This window comes from Acinonyx jubatus, chromosome B1 (assembly GCF_027475565.1).
Source record: "Acinonyx jubatus isolate Ajub_Pintada_27869175 chromosome B1, VMU_Ajub_asm_v1.0, whole genome shotgun sequence".
NCBI classification, from domain to species: Eukaryota; Metazoa; Chordata; class Mammalia; order Carnivora; family Felidae; genus Acinonyx; species Acinonyx jubatus.
In genome coordinates, this window is record NC_069382.1 from 171,909,000 (window position 1) to 171,927,559 (window position 18,560).

General features: G+C 35.4%; 1 protein-coding gene across 4 annotated transcripts in view; it reads left to right on the top strand.

Moving 5' to 3' along the window:
• The window catches only part of ARAP2 (ArfGAP with RhoGAP domain, ankyrin repeat and PH domain 2), a 216,222-nt gene that overhangs the window by 179,240 nt on the left and 18,422 nt on the right, over positions 1-18,560 (top strand). For all 4 annotated transcript variants that reach the window (XM_053217470.1, XM_053217471.1, XM_053217472.1 and 1 more), the window contains 4 exons: positions 7,748-7,887; positions 15,304-15,386; positions 16,460-16,495; positions 18,433-18,496. In XM_053217470.1, coding sequence (XP_053073445.1) covers positions 7,748-7,887; positions 15,304-15,386; positions 16,460-16,495; positions 18,433-18,496 — 323 coding nt within the window. The remainder of the gene's footprint in view (positions 1-7,747; positions 7,888-15,303; positions 15,387-16,459; positions 16,496-18,432; positions 18,497-18,560) is intronic.

Genomic DNA, 18,560 nt, shown 5'->3' on the forward strand with positions numbered 1-18,560 from the left:
CCTTTAGGGAACAGTGTGTTTAACAATGCAGTATGGTACGCAAGGTCAAGAAAGGCCCCCAAACATTTATTAGTATTGTAGTGATCATGATGAACAATGACCATTACTTACAAGCATCTCAGTATAAAAAGAATTCTTTGTTAGATGTTAAGAGACCTGAATTGTAATTCTAGGACATTTGCTCCCTCGTTCTGTAACAAAACCTTTGTGAACCATAGTTTTCTCCCTTACAAGATGAGATCATAATACCTGTTACTTCCTACTTTAGAATAGAAAGTTGCATGAGGGGCACCTGGCTGGCCCAGTCGGTAGAACATGTGACTCTTGATCTTGGGATTCTAACTTCAAACCCCACATTGTGTGTAGAAATTATTTAAAAATAAATAAATAACGTATTTTTTAAAAAATTGCATGAGGAGCAATAATATAAAATACATGAACACTTTAGAAAGTCTAAAATACTATCTATGTGTTAAGAGTATCCTAAATACAACACTATGATGCTAAATTTTATTTCTAAAATTTTGTTATAATTCGGGATAAAAATAGAATAGAAAAGTGTTTTCTACTATCTGTAATTTGCTGCATTGTCAGTAAAATGGCATGGAATTTCTGGCACTTTTCTAGTCAGTCCTTCAATGGTAATTATATCTACAGTTTTCTTATTTATGGGGACTCTAATTGTAGGAAGATGTCAACAGGCTACTAGTTCTATTAAGCATCACTTCTTCAGTACAAGTAACACAGAGGAAAATAGACTAGGAATGAGTCGGGACATATTTGGGTTTTCCTAAAAAATAGATTACTTTCAATGTACCATTTGGGGAGACTGGGTGGCTCAGTCGGTTAAGTGTCTGACTTCAGCCCAGGTCATGCTCTTACCGGTTTGTGAGGTCGAGCCCCACATCAGGCTCTGTGCTAACAACTCAGAGCCTGGAACCTACTTGGGATTCTGTATCTCCCTCTCTCTCTGCCTCTCCCCTACACACACACACACACACACACACACACTCACTCACTCTCTCTCTCTCTCTCTCTCTCTCTCAAAAGTAAATAAAAATTTACAAAAAAAAAAAAAAAAAGAATGATAGGCCTGTGCCTGACACATTAAAAAAAAAAAAAAAATTAGATTACTTTTAAGTAGCTATTATCCAGTTTGGTTTCTACTCAGTTGTAGAACTAAATTTTACTAAAATGAATTTTGAGGGATGTCATACAATGATTGCAATATATCAGAAATTCTGCTTCCTTCCAGTTGAAAAGAATACACACGTTTTTCTGGTTATTTGTCTTTCTCAGTCTGACTTATTTCACTTAGCATAATACCCTCAAGGTCCTTCAAAAATTAAAAAAAAGACGAATAAATAGACAGAATCAGACCTATAAATACAGAGAACTGGTGTTTGCCTGAGGGGAGGGAAGAGGATGGGGGATTGAGCAAAATGGGGGGAGGGGAGATAGAGATACAGGCTTCTAGTTACAGAAAGAACAGACATGGGAATAAAAGGCACAGCATAGGGAATATAGTCAGTGATACTGTAATAGTATAATGGGGTAGATGGTAGCTATACTTGTGGTGAACATAGCATAAACTTGTCAAATCACTAAGTTGTATGCCTGAAACTAATGTAACATTGTGTGTCAACCATACTAAAAAACAAACAAGGGAATATACATGATTCTATATAATCAGCATCAAAGGAAAACTTGCCTAATTTTTAATTTGTAAGAAATTGTTAGGCAGCGAATACTGCCAACTATTACTTGGTCATGGCATATTTTAAAGAGGGTATCTCTCCTGGAAACTGCCCATTTGTCTCTTTTACAAAGTTCACGGCAGAGGTGGAATAACAAGGAATTTTTCAGCCCTGAAGAATAATGGACAGCCCTGAAAAAATAATCTTTGCCATCCAAAGAAGGGAGACACATAGAGACCATGAAAAAAATGGGCTTTTTTTTTTCATATTCTCTTGTCTAGCTCAGAACATATATAAGAAATATAAAAGATAACAGTCTATTTTAGTTACTGTGCATTTTACTCTGTGCCACATGCTGGGTTGAATGCTTTTCCATTCACCATCTCATTTCTTCTTCCTAGTTAGTCTTAACCAGGCCTCTACACATGGAGAAATGAGGGCATGGAGACAGTACATAACTCCATCAGGGCCACTTGCTTGTAAGTGCAGAGCAAGCATTTGAATAAAGATGTCTCCAAATCCAGTCCATATATTCTGTCCTAACCTACCAACTAGACTGATATCAAGGATAAATCAGTAGTTTTTTAATTCTTATAAACTCAATCTATAAATCATCAGGCCCTTGGAAGTGTAGTTCTTTCTCTTTTTTCTTTTCTTTGTAGTACAGAGAAAAGTACACCCTGCTTGCTCTGTGCCACCTACTGTTCTAAGCACTTCACCCACCAAATGCATGGGGTGAGTATTATATGTATCCCCATTTTTCAGGTGAAGAAACTGAGATTCAGAGATGACTACCTGAGAGTGAGTGGAGGATGTGGTTGTCATTTTTCTTATGTTTATTTACTTTTGCTAGTGGGGGAGGAGGGACAGAGAGAGAGGAAGACACAGAATCTGAAGCAGGCTCCAGGCCCTGAGATGTCAGCACAGAACCTGACCCAGGGCTCAACACGGCTTGAACTCCAGAACAGTGAGATCATGACCTGAGCCAAAGTCTGACACTGAACCAACTGAGCCACCCAGGTGCCCCTGTCAATGTGGTTGTCATTTAAACCCAGCATCAGAGTGTGCCCTTAGTCACTCTTACTATGTCAGCTCTCGTAGGTTGGGGAGGAAAGTCCAAAGCACACATTGTTTTAAAAAGCAAATATGAAATTATCATGTACCTAAGAGGTAAATTATTAAGCAAATAGGATTTATACACCCAGGAACTAGACTATATCTTAGAGTGTAGGGATATAAATAATAAATATGAACTAGAATTGTTAGAAAAATCTCTGCGGATAAGTACAGAAGTGGGTACAGAAGTGGGATAGAATTTGTATAGAAGCAAGAAGAATGGAATTTCTCTCAAGTTTATTCAGGTGATCAACTTGAGACATGGTGTAGAGATGATTAGTTTTCCAAACAGTATATTATGATCAAGTGAACTATAAATATATTTTTATTTAATATTTTATAGAGATGGGTAGGAGAAATTTGTTAATTTAGCCCTTTAAATGTCAGGAAAAGGAGTTTAGACTTTTTTTTTAATGATAAAAAAGTAAAGCATTAAATAGTAGAAAAACAAGGCTTTAGATGGGGTGGGATGGGGGGGGATTAACATGTTAAAATAGCATTTGCATAACACAAATCTGGAATTATTTGCTGGAGCCATTAGAACAAAGGGCATGGAGTTATAAAATCCTGGAATCCCCAGGTAGTAGGTAGAAAAGGCAGGGGTTAGAGTAATGGCATTGGGAATAAAATAGAATTGAACCCCAAAGAGAAATTCTCAAAGAACAATGGCTGACTTGCTAGCTGACTGGACATGAAGGAAAAAGGAGGAGTATATAATTTGGAAGTACCATTCCTGGATTTATGTTTTTCCCTCCCCCTCTCTCTGTCTCTACCTCTCCTTCCCAGGATCCTTCCACCTCCTCTACAGTCAGTTCTTTTTTGGGGATTAGGGACCACTAGTTAGGGATTGTTCATTTGTGTAAGAACTTGTGGTTTTCAAATGGTTTGGAAAAACTTTTTTTATTGTTATCAGTTTCATCGTTTCATCGTCCTAGTAATACGATAGTCTATTTAAATAAATTTGACTATTCTGTTTTGTTTCATACATGTGACTTTTAAGGGCCTTTCTAACTAATAACAAAATTATAGCACAATCAAGAATACTGGCTCTTATTTTCCTTATCTCCAGTGTTAACTCGAAAGACCCATTGTTTAACTTCACTTGTTCCTTCCATGTCCTAGTAATCAACAAGAAGGGGAAAGGCATTTATGATTCTCTAGATATAAAACAGAATGCCGGAATTTTGTTGGAATGAAAGACAAAGGTAGTAAAGGAAATTGTACCCATTAGGGTACATGCCAGAATCTTCTCTGAAGGAATTAGGTGCTTAGAGGAGTGCATTAAATCTTCACATGTGTTATATTTGCAAATACATTAGATGATTTTCCCAAATCTTTTAGTGCATGATTCATTTGCTTTAGCTGGTTTCTTTTTCCATTGAAAGCAGATTTACATGGTGTGTCCTATGTTTTTCTTTCCTATTTTCTTTTTTAAATTTGTATTACATAGAAATATTCTGTGCTTATTAACTTACAGCATGGCTAAGATTGATATTGTGGACCATATGACGTGTGAAATCATTGTTTTGATTGGATCAGAGGGATTCAGTGTATATTAAATAAGTATAGGAGGGGGTATAGCCAGAAAGACTGCCTATGTGGCTTTAGAAATACTAGTGCTCTGAAGTTTGAAGCTAAAAAAAAATGACATCCAGAAAAATCACTGTGCTGTGAGGGACGATGGAGATAGCAAGATCTCAAAGAATTGTGAAGGCAAACCATAGCAGGGAGACAGGAGTACTGGCCAGAATCTCAAGAATTATGAAGCAGAAAGCCCACTGCAAAGATCTGAATAGCAGAAATTTGAACTCCAGCTCAGGAGAGACATGCAGAGCATAAAACTTACATTTCTTACAAACTAGAGTTGAATTCAAACCTGGATGGGGTCTGGGAAGCAGGTACAGTGGATACAGCTGGCATGAACTTTGTACTGAATGAGACTCCTCTGAAGCAGAGGACCCTAGTAAGCTTTCTGCCTGGGGTGAAGAGGGGGGCAGTGAAAACCTGAGAGTGAAGTACCCCACTGTTGAGGGACCAAGCAGTACTGGAAAGGTTTGGAAAAGTGAAGGATTGGAAGCCATTTAATTCATAACCTTAGTTTTATTACGTGCTGAGTCACACACTAGTTTCATTTTGTCATTTACATAGTGGGTAATTTTTCTCCGTTTTAATGTTTTGAAAGCATCCAGAATTTCGTTGTGAGAGCCTTTAAAAATTCTTTAAAGTCCTTGCTAGTTACCGAACTTCTTTATTTCAGAGTCTTTCATTCTTTCCTCATCTTTCACATTTATTTCTCTCAAAGCTCTCCTCCTGAGTCCCTTAAAGTATGCTGCAAGATATAACTAATATACTCAATTATGTAATTATTATTAAAATAAATTTTAACAAGTATGAACCCAAATATAGCAACAATATTTTTTCCCTAAGCTTGTTTTCTCTTGGACCTGCAAATGGTTTACTTAGGCACTGGACATATGGTCACTGGTAAAACTTGAAAGGCTTATTCATTTGGACAAAAATCTAAATGAAAAAGTACAATTAGAAGGTGTAAATGGAGGGGCCACTGGGTGGCTCAGTCGAACGTATGACTCTTGATTTTGGCTCAGGTGATGATCCCAGGGTCATGGGATCGAGCCCTGGGTCGGGCTTCCCACTGAGTGTGGAGTCTGCTTAAGATTTTCTCTCTCTCCATAGGGGAAAAAAAAAAAAAAAGTATAAATGGAATTTGTTTGGCTTAAGCAATATATAATATCTATATCTCACAACTTGATTATAATTTAAACTTTTAAAAAGATTTACCTATTTCTAAACTAACAGTATTATGAATACCATTCTCAACTTTCCTGTTCTAAATGAGCTGAATCACTAAGCCTACTGAATGTTTTTTGAATTGCTCACTTCTGTCAGTAGATACAGCGTTATTTGCTAGCCCATATTTAATTCATTTGTTTCCAAGGTTGTATATTACTAGGACCAAGTGCATACCAGACCCTTAATACTTCATGAAGAAATGAATGCTTTGATATAATATGAATTTCACTGAATATTTATTTTATATGTTTACTTTTTTCTTGACCTTCCAGTTGTATTATAATAGATGTTCTTTCAAGTCTTTTAATTGGAAAAGTTCTATCATTTGAAATATTTTTATGGAAGTGAATATTGATTGTGTGAAAAGACAAAATTTAGCAGTGTTGTTCAGAAATTACCTTAAAGTCTCAAACTACCAAAAAAGAACCTGTTTTAGTATGATAGTATGATTCAAAGAATGTTCTATGTGGCCAGTAAATGTGTCGTGAAAACTGTTGGGGTTTGTTAATTACATTTGTTTGCAGCATCAGTGATGTGATTAGTCTTGGGGATTTCTACTTCCAGATATTCATGCCATACTCATGTTTGAGTATAATTACAAGGACCTATTTCTGGTTTTTTTACTTCTGTTTTCTTATGCCAATTATAGTTGTGAGCCACTGTGTATTATTTGCTCTGTAAGTACACGTTTTCTTTAAACCAAGGAATTGTTCGATTTAAGACCAAGAGTTCTTTTTTCTAAAACCATTCAGTTTATTTTGTACGTTTTAGGAACCATGCATGATTATTTAAAAATTGTATCACCTGACTAGCAGAAAATTGCTAAAGGTCCTAGTCTGATACGTCCCACCCAACATTTTTTTGTGGGTCTTTATCTAATACAAGGCCCACAGTAATCTGCAGGATATGTGTCATTACTCTTATTTTCCAGGAAAAGCAGAAGTTGACACCATAACGACCATATGGTGTTTGGCTTAAGGTTTTGTTTTTTTTTTGTTTTTTTTTTTTTTTTACCCACTGCTCTTTAGTTCTCAAGTAGGCAGTTGAATATTGTCTAGAATTCAAGGAGAAAGTCTTAGACTGGAGATGTATTGATACATGTATACATGATAAATTTATCCAAATACAAATTTGGTATTCTTACCAGAAAAAAAATTTTATAGAATTAGTTGAAATGATTTTCAAATGTGGGACTCTGGCAGTATTGCACATGAAACATAGTTGTTGATAAATGTTCTGCCTTAGCGCTTTTTTTCCCCCACTTACTTGGTTCATAAGTACAGAATTTTCTTTAGTGCCCTGAGAATTCTTGGGTTCCTGAATCAGAATCCTGGGAGAGGCTTCCATTTTAACCTATGTATTGCATGGTTTTTCGAGAGCTGTTCAGAAGAAATACAATGCAAGCCAATTGTGTAATTTTAAATTATCTAGTAGCCACATTAAAAGATATAAAAAAACAGGTGTGGGGCGCCTGGGTGGTGGCTGTCAGTTAAGCGTCTGACTTCAGCTCAGGTCATGATCTCACAGTTTGTGAGTTCAAGCCCCGCGTTGGGCTCTGCGCTGACAGCTCAGAGCCCGGAGCCTGCTTCGGATTCTGTGTCTCCCTCTCTCTCTCTCTGCTCCTCCCCTGCTCATGCTCTGTCTCTCTCACTCTCAAAAATGAATAAATGTTAATAAGTAAATAATTAAATAATTAAAAAAATAAAAAAAAAACAGGTGAAATTAATTTTTACTAATACAGTTTATTTAAACTCACATTATCTAAAATATTTTATCATGTCATCAGTATTATAAAATTATGATATTTTTACCTTATCTTTGGTACTAAAGCTTTAAAATATGGCCTATATTTTATACTTATAGCACATTTCAGTTGAGATTAACCACATTTCAAGTGCTTATTAGCCAGTAGCCAATTGAACAGCATAGGCAGGCCTGTATATTATAAATAGATGTAAATACCCTGAAACATCGTGTTCCCAGAAATTAACTGTAGGTTTCTTAATGGTCAGAAACAAATTGTTAGTTTGTATTATCAAAACTGAAAATACAGATTGTTTTGTATTATACTCCAAATAAATGAAAATGTACCTAACTTACAAAAGTAATGTTGTACTTTACAGAGAGGAGGGCCCTGGAAAGTATCAAAGAAGGAGTCTTGAAAATTAAAGAAGAACCATCTAAAATACTGTCTGGAAATAAGTTTCAAGACCGGTATTTTGTTTTACGAGATGGGTATCTCTTTCTCTACAAAGATTCAAAGGTAGTTGTATATTTAGTATTTGAACCCATGTGTGTTTTTGTGTGGGTATTAACATTCTCATTTTATGTCTCTCTCAGTCCTCTCTTGGCAGTCGAGCCCTGTGGGAAACAGAACACATAGTAAGCTGATGATTTCTTGCAGCCTCTGGGATATGGTATTAATACACTGAGTAACACTGTGAAGAACTTCATATGACCTTTCTGAGCACTTCTCATTATTTTAGTGCAGAGAAGTCCTGAATATATATTATATATAATATATATCATATGTAATATTATATATATATAGCAGCATGCTTATCAAAGACTTCACTAAGAATATTAACAGGCAAGTCCCAGATAGAGAAAAATATATTCATAGTACATACATCTGAGAAAGAACTCATTTTCCGAATATGAAGAACTCCAAATCAACAATAAAAAGACTACCCAATAAAAATTGGAGTGAAGTGGTGAATAGATACTATGTGAAAGAACATGTAGGGATGGTCAATAAACCATTGTAATGAAAGTGCTCAACTTAATAGTCACGAGGGGCATGCAAATTAAAACCGTGCAACATTGTTTTCACCGATTGGTATGACTGAGGATGTTGATTAATTAAATTCCTCATAAATTGCTAGTGGAAGGGTAAGATCACACAGTTACTATATAAAACTGTTTGGAATTTTTAAAAAATATTCATACAGCTACCCACGATCCAGCCACTCTATTCCTAGGCATTATGTTCACAAAAGCATTTGTTCAAGAATGTTCATAAGCAGCTTTACTCATAAAACCAAAACCTGGAAACATTCCAAATGTTTCATCATCAATAAAAGAATGATACATTCATACAATAGAATATTATTTGGCAGTAAAAATTAATGAAAAGTAATGAATGTAACAACACAGATGAATCTTTAAATCCTTGTTTAGCAAAAGCAGCTTGATACAAAATCGTACCATATGGGTCTGTACACAAGAAGTCTAAGAACAGGCAAAATCATTCATGATGATAGAAGTCAGAAAGTGTCTACCTGAGGTGTGGAGAAAGGTTGTTGCAGAAGCAAGATGATGGAGACAGGAGGGATCTTTCTAGGGTGATATAAATAAATATTCTCTATCCAGTTTGGTCGGTTATAAGAATGTATATAGTAACATCTCTACTTCCTTGAGATTCAGGTAACACACCTATGCAATTCTTTTAAATGTAGAATGACAGCAGGATCTGAAGGCACTTTTTTATATTGAATTATCAAATTCCCTTGGGTTCATATCGCTTGCATGCTTTAGGAGTATGGTGATTCCCTGTGATGTGTTGTAGAGATGTATAAAGACAGACCAGACGAGTAACATCTGTTAATAGTTACGAAGAAAGGATTCTTAGGCAGCTTTCCAAACCTCTGTGATCTCATTTTATTATGGCTTCTGTTGAGCTCCCCACATGCTTTGACCGCTTTCCCTGCATGTTCCTCCAGCAGGGAGGGCTCCATGTGGGCAAAATAAATCTGAGTAGCATTCCTCCTTTGATTAAGACAGTGGATTGTCCAGGCGGGGGCAGGGGGGGGGGGGCTTCCCTCACCCCTCTCCCCTCTCTATTCAGAGAGCTGTAATACATACTGTACTTGAACTCTCCCACCTTATTATGCCATCTCATAGACCCAGCAGGGAGTCTGTGTGGGTATCAAATGGTTATTATCTATTATCATCCTTCAGTTTTTCTAGTAGAGGAAGAGTGGAGTCTGCAGAAGTAAGGCACAGAAGAATTTGGGGTTATGTGAACTGAAGACATCAGATTTCAAGGTTCATGAACTTTAGATTTGTGTTCGTGAAAGTAAATTCAGGACTTCACAGCTGATTATTCTAGCTGTCTAGAACTGATTCTGATTAAATTTTCTTTGGTTTTCTTCAGTGGGTCACCCACTTTGATCTTCATTAGACTGACTTTCTTAATCTTTGCCCTTCTATGTACATATGTTGGTTAAGTGTCACTCTTAAGTGTCCTGCTTAGGGTATTTAAAAATGAATCTGAACGTTTTAGTCCCATTAAGGAACCAGCAGTTCCATTGTGTAGCAATGGGACATTGCTAGAAACAGCTAGTAGTTGTTAATAGTAACAGCAGTGCAATCATAATGGCAGTGACTAACATTCAGATGGTTACTTTATAAAAAGCAGAGTTCTGTACATTTCACTTGGATTATCTAATTTTATCTTAATAATAACCCTGTGAAATTAGTACTGTAATTATTTCCACTTTACAGATAAAGAAATTGATCCTACTAAGGTATTACATAACTTGCCCAACATCACATAACCAGTAAGCAACAGACTCAGAATGCATTCCCAACTGTCTGACTCCAAAGCCTCCGTGTATGGGGACTTACCAAACAAATACAAATTTTCCATTATTTTACCTCGGTGGTTTTGCTGACAGACTTTTATTTAAAGAGGATAAGTCTGTTTTCATTTTAGCAGTACCAAATATTCCTAAGTATGACAATCAATACAGTTTGGCTTTTTATAGCGTTTTCCCCCAAGCTGATATCAATTTAAAAATCTGCCACAGGAAGCTTGTTCGTGGACAAGTGATTTTTTTTTCCAGACATTGGTTTTGTGAGATAATCTCCTATTGTTTAACAGAATGCGTTTTAAGAATTTATATCTTTTTGAAAGGATCAACCTTCTCAGTCTAAGATAATTCATATAAATTGGTAGAGAGTGACAGTATCAAGTTTGTCTAAAAGAGTGAGGGGGGGTTGACATAATTTTGAGATATTTCTCATTTTTCAAGCTTTTATAAATTGACAAAAATTGTGTATATTTATCTTGTACACGGTGATGTTTTGATACAGTGATTACTGTAATCAAGCTAATTAACATATCCATTACCTCACATAGTTATCTGCTGGCTGTGTGTGTGTGTGTGTTGAGAACATTTTAAGATGTACTCTTTTATCAAATTTCAAGTATGTGGTACAGGAGTATTAACTATGGTCACCACACTATATATTAGATCTCCAGAACGTTCATTCTGCATAACTGAAACTTTATACCCTTTGACCACTGTCTCTGCATTTCCCCCAGCCCCTGGAAACAACCATTCTACTTTATGCTACGATTTTGACTTTTTTAGATTCTACCTATAGTGAGACACACTATTTGTCAGAAAGACACTGAACTTTAAGGACACCGAACACATTTTGTTTTTATAACAATGACCTCGGGTTATGGAATTATAATTACTGTGCTTAAAAGATGTGTTTGTACATCTGTTGGAATAAACTAATGCAGCTGATACTTTTAATTTGCACATTCAGGCAAGCAGAGGGGACCCAACTTACAGTTTTCCTTAAACTATCATTGTTTTCAATACATGATTTTGTGTGGCTGATTATTTTTTCATGTTGCTGGTCTGTCCCTTTTAATATTGATGGTCGAGTCATTGGCAATGTTAACATTTCAAATTATTTTACAGTAAATAAGCAATAGTGCAAATCTCCTAACTTATTTGAATAAACATTTGGCTCTGGTTTTGACAGTTTTACCATTAATATGTGTATGCTTGTATATACTTAGAAAATGATTTACTGAGAAGGAGGTAGAAGTTACAAATTGAAAAGTGTATTTAAAAAGACTATGTGTTAATTAGAGATAATTTATGAATGCTCATTAACAACAAATTAGGGTAATACACAGGGGAAGATATATTTTGTTTTGAGAGTTTACTCTCCACAGAAAATGTTAATTAAAATGTTTTCAGACTTGATTTACATAAAAGGTGATAAGTTTCAAAGAATATTACCATTATACTGTTAATGGTGTGAAAAAAAAAACAAGTGGGGGAGGGGGCCATTAAAAGTTTCATGCACTAGTAATCAAACTCCTTTTAGTGCAAGAATAATTTCTTAAACACACTAATTTAATTGGCTTAGTTAAAAAGTTTGTTTTGAATTATAGTGCCTGAGTAACACATTAGAGACTTCCTTACAGCCTAGTATATTGAGCTTTTTGAAGAAATTCTCCAGAAAATCCACATACCAAAAAAGAGAATTGTAATAAACCAACAGTAAAGTTACATTGCCAAATGAGATTTCTTTTTATAGAACTTTCCGTTAGTATCCTTGCAGTTCCACTTTATGTATATTTAGTTTAAACACTGAAACTAAAACTTCTTTCCACCATTGCTGACTTCCACACAAATTCTGTCATTAGTGGCATAAAGTAATGAGCTTGCATGTCAGGAGTGGCTTGAGAATCAGTTGTATGACTTCAGACTCTCTATTGCCAAAAATACTTCAAAATGTAGGCAGTCCTGGCCCTACTGATGTCCTGTATAAACTAAGACTACCTGCTTCATCAGATGATAATAGCGAACATTGATCTCAACTGTGCAACTCCCATTTTCCCCATACTCCTGGAATTACTGCCTCTCACCCTACCTGGCCGCTTCCGTTGAGACAGAGTCCAAGGGAACAGGAGTCTCTCAACTATGAGGAGGGACATTCAGCTCAGTTGCAATCTAATGTAGTCTCTGACAGAGGTGGCCAGGAAGCTCCACACTACTATATATAATTCCTAAATTCTCTTTGCTTTGACTCTTTCCGACATGAAACAGTTACTGCTTTAGAAAGCTACCTCACTGCTCTTTATTAGACTTCAGTGTTACACCTTAGTGTTCAGTAAAGTAGCACACTACAAAAAAGTACCCCAAAACCAGTCCTCAGTCAGAATTAAAAGACAAAATACATAAACTACTAGAAAATGACCTCAACAAGAAGTCAGGTTTTTATGAAGGAAACTACAGAACTTCACTGACAGAAATAAAATGTATGTAAAGTCTGATATTTATCTATAGGTTTAATGTACTTGTTTTCAAAATCTCAAAGGAATTATTTTTAGAACTTGACAAAAATGATACAATAATCACCTCAAAGTGTAAACAGATAAGAATATTTGTAAACATTTTGTTGATAAAAAACAAAATAGTGTAGTATTTTGCATCCAATTGTCATGGTCTACAAAACTAAAATAACTCAGATAATATGATCCTGGCATAAAAATGAACAGAGATAGCAGTAGTATCATAAAGTCAGGTAATTAAGAATTAGTTTTGGGGGGCGCCTGGATGGCTCAGTCGGTTAAGCGTCCAACTTCAACTCAGGTCATGATCTTGCGGTTCGTAAGTTCTAGCCCCGCGTCAGGCTCAGTGCTGACAGCTCAGAGCCTGGAGCCTGCCTCGGATTCTGTGTCTCCCTCTCTCAGTCCCTTCCCTCTCACCTCTCTCTCTCTCTCTCTCTCTCTCTCTCTCTCTCTCTCAAATAACTAAACCTTAAAAAAAAATTAAATATTATTTTTTTTAAATACACCATCATAAATGCATATCTACAGATTGATTTGTTTAAATAAGTAGGGCTGGGATAATTGTTAAATTTTTTAAATTTCTTGTCTATACTGTATATAAAATATATACTCTAGATTAACAAAAGAATTAACTTTAAAAATAGCAATGCTTCTCATTACATGGCCATGCAAGTTAGTATTTGTCAGCTTTCAAGTTAAGATATAGTTAAGAAAGTTCAAAAGGAAAAAAACCGTATACTTGACTCATAATAATAACCGTAAACAGCAAGCAAAATTATTGAAAACAATTTGTGTAGAATATTCCACTTAAAAAGATAAGGCAGTTTTTTTCTTTCACATATAGAGAAGTAATTCAAACAAATATGTAAAGATAGATAAATTGTTGACCAAATCAAAAGTAAAAATTGCTAATGAATGTACATACGAGTGTGTGTTTAATTTGAAGTAAATGTACCCTATCAGTTTGACCAGAATCTTACTCCTGTTCTTAGCCTTTGACCCAGTGATTTCATTTTTAGAAACCTCGCCATAAAAACAAATATATATATCCACAAATATATAGTTTTTTAAATTATCTACCATGATGATAATAGCAAACATTGATCATAGTGACTTGGAGTAAATTCATCATGGCCTTATCACTACCAGACCACTAGTCATCCAAGCATTCTTCCTGATAATCTTCTCGCTTGTTTTTCCTTTATGCTTTTTCTGTATTCTCCTGACCTGTTGTCTCTATGGAAGGTGGTTTATAATTTTATAAACATATTTTCCATCCTTTACTTTTCAGATTCGACTGCTTTCATGAAGACTTCATAGTAATATGTTAACTTGTATAGAACCTAGTACTAATTTTAGCTAAATGCACTTTGTACTAAATTTCAGCCAATATTTGCTAAATGGGCTTTTGTGTACTGTCTTAGAATTCTTACAGTTTGTCTATATTGCTGTCTCTCTGAAGCAATATGTTCTAAGTCCATAATAAAATAACAGCAGTTATAATTTATTGCACACTTTTTTTCATGATGATTACTGGACTAAACAGTTTATAGGCATTTGTCTTATTTAATCTGTAGAATTATCCTTCACAGTAACCCTTTCCTTAGTAATAATAACCCTATGAAATACTCACTATTTTTATTGTCCCTCTTTACAAACAAGAAGAGTAGAGAAAAGTAATGTGAGGTCACAAACTAAGTAGCAAGCCAGATTTGCACCCAAGTTTCTATGATCTCAAACCCCTTGCTCTTAGCTATAAATGCTATATGCCTAACAGTTTAAAATAAGAGATTGCCTTCAGAATTTTTAGGATATGGGGAAAGCATGTGTTAATAATTATTCCTGTGGCTATTACCTTTATGAAAGCTATTTCAGGTTATCCAAGGATGAGTAATAAAATGGGTGTGGTTTGATAGAAGTTATGATGGTCTGTGTTCAGGATTTTTGAAAAATAGTGGTTACAGATAATAAGTATGTTAGGATGTATATGGAGAATAATTGATTGGGTGGATGTAAATTATTTTAATAGTCTGCTTTCATGAATTGTGAAAAATTCTATTAATATGGATACTTGAAATAGTTCGATATGTACCCATCAGGGTTCACAGTATGTGTTCCTTCATTCTTAAATCCAAAAAGTACAGAAGGTCATAATGCATTTGGTGGCAAAACCTAACATGAAAGTAGTTGCCTTAGTTATATGAATACAGGACACTGCCCCAGGTAACACTGATGGAATTATACCATATAATGCATGTTGTGGTTTTAAAATTAAAAAAAAAAATTGAAAAGTAATCAATTCTGATATATATCTGGTCCCAGATATTTTGAATCAAAAATTGTTTTTGTGTATGCATATATACACTTCTGTAAATGTACATGTATATCCAAAGTTTTCTATTTAAATCTATAACATTGTAATCAGAACAATCTTCATTCAGTAAAAACTTGGTATTACATCCGTAAAACATTGGAGAAACTAAACAGTTCTAAATCCAGTCATTAATACTCCAGGAAAATATAAAGGTATTTTGAAAATCCATTTAATTACAACTTACTTTGTTTTCCTTACAGAGTAGTAAATATGAGAAAATGTTTTCCCTGAGTTCAATGAAGTTTTATCTTGGAGTGAAAAAGAAAATGAAGCCTCCAACAAGGTAAAGTTTGAAAGGGAAAGGTTTTTGAAGAGTAAAAGCTATAGGACTATTTGTCTATTTAAGGATTTGGAGATCAGAGGCGTTAATCAAGCTTTTTATAAATTAAGCTTTAGACAAAATCTTTGAGCTGTCACAGACATGGCAGGGGGCCTGTTGCAGATCAAGGGAAATTATGTGGGCAGATAAAAAAGCCTGTTTCCACTGCAGTCAAACCCCTTGGTGATTGCATCTCTGCTACAGAAAGCAGGAAATCCCCAGAAGGTCCTGTCTACTGAAAAACACATCAGTTTTTCTCCACATTCTGTTTCTTGATCAGTCTCCCAACCTGGGGACATAAGGAATGTTCCAGGAAATTCTACACTCAGGAAAACAGCCTCTTGATGCCTAGCTATGTAGTTTGCCCTTTTCATTTTGCCAAATTTGGTAGTAAACCCACAGCACATAGATAGCCAAGAGCGAGTGGACCCCACTTATACAGTGTCCCCCTCTTCAACATTTGAATCATGCCAGCATTTGGTTTATTCCAATACTTCCTATCACAGTTTAATTTGAATTGCTAATTATATTTGCAAGAATACTTTTCTTATGAAACATTTTAATGGACTGTTATGTGCTTAGTTTGGGATTCTGTTTCTGAAAATTTTCTCACTTTTGCCTACATGCTTAATTCTAAACCCAGAACATACACCTGTATTTCAGTTGACATTTTCTTAATTTCTCGCAATATCAATAAGACAATGTATAGATCCTCTTATTTTGGCCATTTTCCTAGACATCTGTCCTTCCTCAGCCAAGAGTGTCTTCTGAGAGATTTCCCCACCTTCCCAGAACATCATATAAGACTCCTTCCCTCTGTCTCCCTTCAGCGTATTTAAATTTGTAGCTGAACCCCTCATTGATCATTCACCTCTACGTCAGTCATACCCACTGCATCATCCCTTGTGGGTATCTGTTCTATATTACACATTGCCACCATTAAATATCACCTCCTTAACATCTAATCCTTCTTTTAGTTTTGTACAGTTGATCTTTTTTAATATGTATGTTTATGTGTTTTTTCCCATGTGATTTAGTTGGGGATTGACAGCATATTCCGAAAAACATCACTGGTAAGTTAACTGCTGGCAGTTTTTGGATTTGAGATCTTGATAACTTTACTAAACAATGTTATTGGCAGGTAGATCTACAGATAGGAAATGTTTCACCTAAGTGAAATTAGGTTGTTTTTTTTGTTTTGTTTGTTTTGTTTTTGTTTTAAGTATTTTTAGTCTGAGAAGAAGAAAATAGATTTGCTTCAAGCTTTAGGTCCATTTCAATCCTATGTGTCCTACCTGCCAGTGCCTCTTAAGAGAAAATATATTTGATTTCTTCCTAGTTCTTTTATGAGTGTGGAATCCCAGCTTTTATGGGATAAGCAGGCGGAATTCAGTTTCATATGAAGGAAAAGAACTAGCCAAAACTGAGTATAAAAAAAAAATCTTGGCCTCAAACCATTTCTTTCTATATATGTACATTTTTCCATTGATCTCATAGGATCTAGCCAGTCTCCCTAGAGACTGTACTGGATGTCTCTTTCTTCAGCCCTAGCTGTGTCTGATCAATCACTAAGCCAAACTGGATCTGCCTCTTAATTATCTCCCTTATCAGGCCACACCTTCATTCATCTGCATGGTTTTATTCTAGTCATCCTAAGTGTTCTTCATACCTCTAATTTTATTTTTGTTTTCTAGAATATTCTCTACCCAACCACCAAAGAGGCTTTCTAAATGTGTTGTGTTTCTTTCCTGCATTAAAGCTCTTCAATGAATCCTATAGCTAAAGGATAACGTGCAGCATTGTTGGCACAGCGTTCCATGAGCTTCATCTCCCAAGGCTTTCCCTTTTTTACTTACTGATAAAGCAGTAATCTGTGATTCACCATACATCCCTTCGTCCTTCATCTCTACATGTTCAGTGTAGATAGCCCCCTTACTGAGCCTTCTTCACACTATATGCTGCTCCCATACCTCCCACTCCCATCCCCTTCCTGCTAATGTGGTAGACACAACCGTCATTCTTTCAGATTACAGCTCAGATGTCCCAAAAGTCTGATAACTCTCCCCTCTAATCATTACTTATTTCTTCTTGGCATCGATAGTATTTTGCACACATGGGTGCAGAATTATAGAGAGGACCGTTTTTTTGGACATGGTAATGGAAAGGGACAATGTCTTTATGAGAATCTAATGAAGGAAGCATGAAATTTTTACAAATTTCATGTTGACGTTTTTTCCCAAATTGTTTTTCATACAGGAATATAAAGAATATGTAATTACATTGAAATATCCAGGTCATTTTAACACTTACAAAAAGAAAATTTTCTAAGAAAACTTTATCGCATCCCCAGGTGTGCTCTTTCTGTATTTGTGTCAACAATACTTTCTCTTTTTCTCACTCTGCTGCAATTTATTTGTTTACATGCCTAGCTCCTCTAATAGAATGTGTGAACCTTGAGGGCAAGATCTCTGTTTTATACAGGTTTTCAATTTTAAAAGGTTACTGAGTCAGTGTTATTGGACATGCAGTAGTAGTTTTTCATTTGGTTCATTTTTCACGAGTCTTGCGGGTATTAAATGTTTATAATCCTAATGATGGAGACAGTCTAAGCCTTTTTACAAAGTATGCTCTTAAGAATATGTGCACATATTTTTTCGTCTTACACTCAGAGTTTCTGGGGGAAAAGATGTGTTTAACATCATGTACATGAAAAAGTAAATGACAGTGACCTTTCTGCCTTTCCAGAAATATTGCCGATCATTCTTCAGCAGTTACCAAAGCCTGTAGCTGTATTTTGTTTAAACTAGCATATTTATACTATTATTTTGATATTGCACATTTAACAGAAGCCTGAAGCAACTTATACTGAAATACTCCCATTTTGATTGTATTAAGTCATGAATCAGGAGAAACCCACAGAGGCTTCTGATCATTTAATAACCAAACAAACACACTGGAGAACAGTCTTCTGGTTTTATGAATTATGTATTTTATAAACCTTGTTTTACAGGCACATTTGTTGTGATAACTTACAAACTCAGACGGAGTGGATGGCCAGTGTCTTTATTGCCCAGGTACGAAATCTGTCTCAGCTCTCCAGCCAAGTAGAACGACTGCTTGTAGGAAATGTTAGTGGGA